The sequence below is a fragment of the Cloeon dipterum genome, chromosome 2, assembly GCF_949628265.1.
Source record: "Cloeon dipterum chromosome 2, ieCloDipt1.1, whole genome shotgun sequence".
NCBI lineage: Eukaryota > Metazoa > Arthropoda > Insecta > Ephemeroptera > Baetidae > Cloeon > Cloeon dipterum.
The window spans coordinates 30,694,349-30,701,482 of NC_088787.1; the positions used below are offsets into that span (position 1 = coordinate 30,694,349).

Sequence of the window (7,134 nt, forward strand, 5' to 3'; positions counted from 1 at the left end):
AAGTTGTCTGGAATTATTTATGGCGTTTGAAATACTTTTTTTCTACCAAATTAAAGATATTTCTGGTTTCTTCCCGGCGAAAGATTGTAATTTAAGATATTTTTAAATTATTCAATGATCAAGCACCTCTTTCATGCAGCAGGAATATAGCAGAGGAGAAATTTGTTTTTCAGGTTGCTAAAATGGTTCCCTACCATTTAAACCTCCTATATTAAAACAACTCAATTTTTCCGCCCTTTGGTGAAACACTGGGTTTTATAATCTATTAAAATAAATTGAGCAGTTAAATGATTGCAACCAAATGTTTAGTAATTTCACCTTTCTAAACTTTTAGCTAAGTACAACTTGGTTCTTGTAAAATGTTTGCAATTCGATGAAATACAAAGTCATATTATACATTTGCTCCATTCATTGGACTGTACAAGTGCATCAAAAATGTTTTGAGCAGGAAACAGAACATGAAATATGATAGAATTTCCAAGGCAAGCAATAAGAATATGAATGGTAGTTAACAAAAGATAATCGGTTAATTGAGCCACCAAAAAAATGTTCGCAATAATAATAGGAGAGATCGACTCGACCTGCGGACACTAGAATTCACTGCTACTGCGCACTTTTAGTCAGCGACTGCAGCTTCAGTCTGTACTTTTCGGCTTCTTGCTCCTTCTGCTGCAACTGCAGTCTGTATTTATCCGCCTCGCGCTGCGCCTCGGCAAGTTTTTTATGCACCATTTGCAGGTCATCGTCATTGCACTCTTTCCGCAACACCACTTTGTTTGGCTTCATCAACCGCAGCGTCTTGGGCAAACTCGCCTCCGAGCTCGAACTGTCCGCCTGCAAATGGGTGAATTTTAATTCAGAAAACTCAGCAGATTGATTAGTTTGATGCTCACATTCAGTCGCTTTACGTTTGTTGTCGTTGTACTAATTATTTTCGGTATCGTGATTGTGGTTGGCGCGTTTCTACCCTTTTGCCCTCCTTGGGACAAGATGTTGATCACCTTTTTCCCTGAAAATTTAAAAAATAGACAACGTTTGATGAGACATATCGATCAGTGGCTCAGTTTTGACATTCAGAGATTAATTTTTGTCCTGGCCTTTGCAATTTATTAACATGGTTAACCATACCAAAAGGAAATAATCAAATCTGATGGAATTTCCAGTGTTGTGCGTGTAAATTTAAAACGTTTCTGAAAAAATAGATAGAATTAATTAAAAAAAAGTTGGGGTTTTCGCGGTTTTCATTTGAAATTCTGCGAAAAAAAATTGAAAAAATGTAACGCAAAAATATTTACCTCAAAAAATAAATTATTTTTATTAAGGAATGATTCTTGAGCAAACACCGACCACAATGTTAAATTCAAACTCCTTAACGCCCCCCCCCCCTATTACAGTAAATCTATATAGTTTTCACTCACTGTGATCTGGTTTATCAGTTTTTATGAGCTAAAACGAGTAGTTTCTGGATTTAGCATAATCAATTAAACCATTATCCCTTGACTACTCTTTAACTCAACCTTTAAATCGCATTGGTTCCTTTTAGCATTAGTTATTTGAACCATTTAATCCTCAAAATTAATGCAACGTACGAAATTTTTCACCATTTCCTCTTTCAACGCTAATCCACCACCTTCAAACCACCCCTTTGTCAAAATTTCTTGGTTTTTATTCAAAATATAGTCGACAGGGTACCAAATTGCTTAGAGGGTGGTTTTGAGGTTGATGTATCAAATAGTTGAATAAAATCAGTCCAGCCTATCAATGCAATGTTTTGTTTGCAGAAAATCTGCTGAGATTTTGATGGAAATTAAGAAAATAAATTCTTGTGAAGGATTTATGGATTGTTATGAACATAGGCATGATTATATAGAAATTGAGGCGAAGAAATGGCACAAATTACATTCTAGGTCCCAAATATGCTTTAAGGGTTGTTTAGGTGTTGAAGAAACAACTGATGATGCTAATTTACTATTCAACACTGCTGACTGGATGCTTCATTTCAAAAAATGCATTATAAAACTGAAAAGAAATTCTGGGTGGCTTTTGTTTTGAAAGGGTTGTAATAAATTAAAAATTGATCCCTTAGGTTAAAATATATGTCATGTATCGATGATTAGAATTGAAAATCAATTTTTTTCTTTAGAAAACTAATCAAATGCCATCATTCCTGATTGAAAATGGGTGTGGCAAAGAGAATTCCAGCGACAATTTTTTTTCCAGATTTTTTTGCTTCACCTAATGCCAAGTTACAACTACACCAACTGCCTATTTTACGATTATTTTCTTTAAGAAATAAAAAACGCAAAGAACATACCAGCAATGGCTGCTAACTGGTCTGCCGTCAGGGTCATTATGCTAGTTCTAGTCTGAGGTTTGACCCTGGCAGCAGCGCCAACAGAGCTTCTCGTGAGGTTGAGCGCCATTTTGCCAGCCTCCGTCAAGACGACCGTTTGCCCACTTTCCATGGCAGACGCAACTATATTGGAATCGTCCACGGGAAGCATCTGAATGCCGTGCGAGCGTAAAAACTGCATGTTGTCTTCGCTCGAGGCAGAACTCCCGCTAGAGGTAGTCTTTTTTTGCTTTTTGTCGCTTAACTTCATCAGATACTTGGTCCCCGTTGAATCTCTTCTAGGAAGCTCTGTGACGAACAATTAATCGGTCAAACGTTCAGAAATGTCCGCCTTTTCAAAGGAAAGCAAACAATACCTTCGATCATTTCCTCGACTTTGTCTGAATATTGGATTAAACTCTCTGCAGCCGTGTCAGCCTCTTCAAGCTGTTGATTCAGGTATTCCGAAGGGTCGTTTTCTAATTTTATTCCTTCCTGCATTTGGAGCACGTATTTTAAAACCAACGTAAGCAGTAAACCTTTGGCTTTCTTACCCGAACTTCAGTATTTTGTAAGGCATCCATAATGTCCTGCCTCCCGCTCTCTAAGGCAATGGACAGAGGCGTTTTTTCGAACTTGCTGATGGCATTGGGATTTGATCCGTACTCCATCAGCCTGACAACAGCTTCGCAGTGGCCTTTCTCCACCGCCCAGTGCAGCGGCGTCATCATAAGCTGAAGAATTTAGTCGTAAAGATTTGCTGAAACACGAAACCGCTTGTATTACCATGTCCGTGGCGTCCACGTCCGCGCCGTTCTCCAGCAACAATTGTACAAGGTTGATGTGGCCCTCGCAAGCAGCGAAATGCAGAGGCGTCCGGTCCACTTTGGTTCGCGCGTCTCGAGAGATGCCGCCGCGCAAAAGCAGGTTGGCCGTCTCAAAGTGTCCGTTCTGCACGGCTAAATGCAGAGCACTGGTGCCCAACTGTCCGTTTGATCAATTATTAATTCCAGCTGCGATAACTCAGCCTCTTTACTCTACCCAATCCGAGGTGAAAGGGGCTCCCTTGGCCATGAGGTTCCTGCACTCTTCCTCGAGGCCGTCCCGCGCAGCCTCCAGCAGCTTTTTGCCCAGCTCGAGTGGCGTGGTGACCGCCGACGACCTGCCGCCGACGGCTGTCGGGTCTACCCTCGACGAGCCTGCTGTTGGACTCAGTTGAATGAACAGCGCCTCCGACTGAAAATTCCAGTTGTGAACGACACACTTGTCCAATATGGGAAGGTTTGTCAACGTACCAGGGGCATTCCTTCGCTGCTGCAGATGTAAGACTGCATCCTGTCCCTACAGCCGCCTCGTCTGCGTTAATCTCAGCATGATTTGCTGCTCATCGGCTGCACCCCGAGACGCTCTGTCCACCGATTGTGATTTATCTCTGCAGAATTCATCCTTGTAAACAATGCTAGAGGGGCGTGTCCGGCGAGGTGAAGCAAAGATACATAAATGGCACGGCGAATTCACGCGACTGTTTTTGGCAAAAGTGTTCACTTCTGCGTTGCGTTTGTTTACACTTAAATAATAAAACTCTGTGCTCAAGTATCTTCATAAATAAGCCATCAGGAACGATTATCTAATCCGTTTCGGCTGGGCTACATGAACTACACATGAGGCTAATATTTGATAAACAGGCCAAGATGCAATGTTAGGACAGCAGCAGTGCTACCAACAGATTTTTATGAATGTGTATCATTAACTAAAATATTTTCCAACCTTAAATTAAAGTAAAGAATTTAATAATGTTAGCTCATTATCTTAAAAGATATTAATATCATGCTTGATCACTATTTTCTAAAGCATGAAAATAGGTATTCTTATACTCTCATTTATAATGTTGGCGACAGTTTTTCATTTTACGCGGCTTTTCCGTCAGAATGGTGATTGGCCGAGCACGCCCCCTATCTTCGACGGCCGATTTCGGCTGTTTCAATACCAAACATTTAGATTCCACGCACTTAAAAAATCGGCCGTAATATCTATTATTTTTTAACCAAAAACCAAATATCCGGGGCTAAAAGTAAAAGAAAACACGACTTTCGCAGTCGCAGTAATGTGGCCCCTACACCCCCCAATGGTTTGATTTTTACAAGTAAGGTCAATCATTCGTTTAAACACGTCGTGTACATATCACTGAAGTGCTCTTAATTAAGTCTATAATCTTTTATTAACTTTGGCAATGAGAGTGATACTAAAAAATTGACATCTCGGCCATGGAGGAATATCTCAGGATATACAGAGTCCACACTCTACGAGCCTGACCTCTCAGAGCTGACAATTATTTGGGAGCACGTGTGAGTAATTTCATTGATGGCGATCAGCTCACTGTTTCAGACGCTGTTTTCATACTGGTGGCCGAGCCCTGTGTATATGCTGGACAGTTCGACCGGACGCAAAGTTGAGAACTTCAAATTCCTCATTCCGATTATTTCCAAGTTTGGTTGGCCGCATGTAAATAACACGGATTTGCCCGGTTGTTGAGCATTTTATCGACAACGTGATCATATTGAAGTTGGACAAAAAAGACCAGGACATTTGGAGGAGTTACAAGCTGCAAATGCGTCGTGCGGTCAAGTTTCTTACGGCAAATGAGAAGCGGACCTAGTGCTTTGCTAGTGCTTAGTCGCATTAACATTCGTCAATTTGTTGGACAAAATTGTAGCAGCGGGCATGAATTTTACAATCGCATTAGATCCATAGAAAATCTGCCTCAAAATTTAAGAGACTTTTTACTGTACAAGTAACCATGAAAAAACTTGAGCTCATGAAGACTGAAATAAATGCAATTAAATCAATTCAAATGGATTTATTTAATTAATTCACAACTTGCTTAGATCAAAGCGTTTTAAGAGAGCGAGAAATATTAGAATAAATTCCAAAACATTATTTTTCAGGGCTCGGGGCCTATTACGAACTTTTTGAATAAACAAATAACTGACAATTCCTACCTCTCAGCTACTGAAGCTTTTGGGCTGCAAAAACGTGTAAGTCTTGGACAGCTGCCCCTTCAGCTTCGCCATTCTGGACATCTTGGCTTCTTTCCTCTCCTTAGCTGGCTTGCTGATGGAAGACGCAACCTGCAAATCAAAAGAAAAACTAAGCATTCCTTCTCATTTAATTTTAAAACTCAACCATCTTCTTCGCAGGAATGTCATCAGGAAAATCATCCTGAGGAGCAGGTTCAGCGTCTTCGTCCGCCCACCTGACGATTTTCAGCTGCACCTGAGGGTCAACATCGCCTGCAGAATCTTCGTCGTTGCAAGGGGTGCTGTAAATCTTCAGATGACAACTCTTGGTTGGAAGGTTGGCTTTGATCAGCGTGAGGGGCCGGTCTTCCTTGCCTGGGGAGTAATTCCATGTGCCAACCAGGGTGCCACGTACACCAGGTAGAGTCTCCTTTGGCTCAGGAGCACCTTTACGCTTCCTGCTGATCTTCATCGGCAGAGAGGCTTCTTTCTCCTCTTCAGAGGCTTTGGGTTCTTGGACCTCTGCTTCATCAGGCTCAGACAGCTCCGCCTCTTGGACCTGACTTTCTTCAGCAACAGGTTCTTTGTCTTCAGATGAAACGGGTTCTTCGGGTAAAGACTCCTATAACGCACATTAGTTTATTTAAAAATGATGATTTTATTAAAATTACTAGCATGGAAACCTTTCAAAATATCAAGTAACTTTCATTAATTGTTTTCGTGATATTTAAAGAACTTGCTAAATTTTCAATTTATTGTCATTATTTTGAATCGAAACCTCCAAAGGTAAGTCATTAATATTTAAAAAGTCATGATAGAACTTATGTACCATCGGAACCTTTTGAGTGCGCGGCTTTCGACTTGCAGGGGACTTGCGCTTCCTGCTGAAGATATAATACTTGTCCTGCGCTTCCTACGCTTCTTCTGAGCTAGTCCATTAACAGGCCCAGTAGCAGTGACAGCTTCTTGGTCTTTCACAGTTGACGATTGTTCTGGCTCTCTGGAATTGAGCGCCATCATTACTTTTTTTATTTTTTTCTCTTCAAATTCAAATATCACTCTCACCCAACTGGCTCTTCATTAGTGGCTGCTGCCTCACTTTCGGCAGCTGGGGACAGGGCTTCAACTGGGCCAACCGCTTCTTCCACTGCCAAATTCGCAGTTTGCTTAGCTGTTTCCATGGGCTCTGCATGGATGGGAAACTTTCGTTCATTGTGATGTTTGGTTTCAGGATCGTGTCCTGCTCCTTCCTTAACACCATCAGGTTGCAAGCCATCCATCATCTGCATTCCAGATTCACTAGCTAAAATAATAAATTCGATTTTACTTAAGGTGAATAATCTTTAAAACAATTGACATACATCCATCTGAACCAGACCTACTGTGCAAGATCAGGCTATCATTGCCCACACACGAAACGTCCGACACCTCCACGTCGTCCAAGAGGGCCTCCATCCGATCATCCAGGTCGCTATCTTTGCTGTCTGAATTTTCAGGGTACACGTTTGGCAGTACTCCTTCCTGGCCTGTGCTGCACTGCTTTGCTAACTATCCAATTCGCCAAAACTGAAACATCAAATCCTAGCAATATTCTCCAGATAAAAAATACCATGCTCTTTGAGCTTTTCGCCTAACGTCACAAGGGATCCCAGCATCCACTTCTCATTGTCAGATCCCTTAGTTTTCTGATTGTGAGCACTACTTGGTGTTGTTGCGAGCTGATTCTCTGTGCGGGCTGTCAAAAGCTTTCTTCGTGGAGTCTAACAAGCCGGTTCATGAATATCT

The 7,134-nt window shown here is 41.4% G+C and overlaps 2 protein-coding genes and 1 long non-coding RNA gene across 4 annotated transcripts; 1 reads left to right on the forward strand and 2 right to left on the reverse strand.

The window, feature by feature from the left end:
• Nucleotides 1–283: 283 nt before the first annotated feature.
• Nucleotides 284–4,031, reverse strand: Atac3 (Ada2a-containing complex component 3). The gene is made up of 8 exons (XM_065477668.1): nucleotides 3,628–4,031; nucleotides 3,374–3,568; nucleotides 3,119–3,316; nucleotides 2,887–3,066; nucleotides 2,710–2,827; nucleotides 2,315–2,641; nucleotides 894–1,009; nucleotides 284–834 (listed from the first exon to the last, which is right to left on the reverse strand). Exons 1-8 carry the CDS (start codon nucleotides 3,664–3,666, stop codon nucleotides 604–606), a joined length of 1,404 nt encoding a protein of 467 aa, XP_065333740.1. The 5' UTR covers nucleotides 3,667–4,031; the 3' UTR covers nucleotides 284–603.
• Nucleotides 4,032–4,275: 244 nt separating this feature from the next.
• On the forward strand, nucleotides 4,276–5,178 carry LOC135937239 (uncharacterized). Its single transcript, XR_010574483.1, has 2 exons — nucleotides 4,276–4,475; nucleotides 4,718–5,178. It is a non-coding gene; the product is annotated as an uncharacterized LOC135937239 (long non-coding RNA).
• Nucleotides 5,172–6,922, reverse strand: LOC135937238 (uncharacterized). 2 transcript variants are annotated; one of them, XM_065480348.1, is made up of 5 exons: nucleotides 6,711–6,922; nucleotides 6,415–6,652; nucleotides 6,188–6,349; nucleotides 5,516–5,971; nucleotides 5,172–5,460 (listed from the first exon to the last, which is right to left on the reverse strand). In XM_065480348.1, the coding sequence occupies exons 1-4, from the start codon at nucleotides 6,802–6,804 to the stop codon at nucleotides 5,818–5,820; spliced, it is 648 nt and encodes a 215-aa protein (XP_065336420.1). In that variant the 5' UTR covers nucleotides 6,805–6,922; the 3' UTR covers nucleotides 5,172–5,460; nucleotides 5,516–5,817. The 2 variants fall into 2 exon arrangements, with proteins under 2 accessions (XP_065336420.1, XP_065336419.1); XM_065480347.1 differs by having other exon boundaries at nucleotides 6,179–6,349; nucleotides 6,711–6,920.
• Nucleotides 6,923–7,134: the final 212 nt, after the last annotated feature.

Excerpts from the sequence above, each read along its gene's own strand:
- LOC135937238 (XM_065480347.1), bottom strand. The coding sequence starts at position 6,804 with ATGGAGGCCCTCTTGGACGACGTGGAGGTGTCGGACGTTTCGTGTGTG. Across the intron at positions 6,350-6,414 it reads ACTAATGAAGAGCCAGTTGG|AGAGCCAGAACAATCGTCAA; the intron begins GTGAGAGTGATA and ends GCTCAATTCCAG. Across the intron at positions 5,972-6,178 it reads GCACTCAAAAGGTTCCGATG|GAGTCTTTACCCGAAGAACC; the intron begins GTACATAAGTTC and ends TGTGCGTTATAG.
- Atac3 (XM_065477668.1), bottom strand. The coding sequence starts at position 3,666 with ATGCAGTCTTACATCTGCAGCAGCGAAGGAATGCCCCTG. Across the intron at positions 3,067-3,118 it reads ACGTGGACGCCACGGACATG|CTTATGATGACGCCGCTGCA; the intron begins GTAATACAAGCG and ends TAAATTCTTCAG. Across the intron at positions 2,642-2,709 it reads AGTCGAGGAAATGATCGAAG|AGCTTCCTAGAAGAGATTCA; the intron begins GTATTGTTTGCT and ends TGTTCGTCACAG.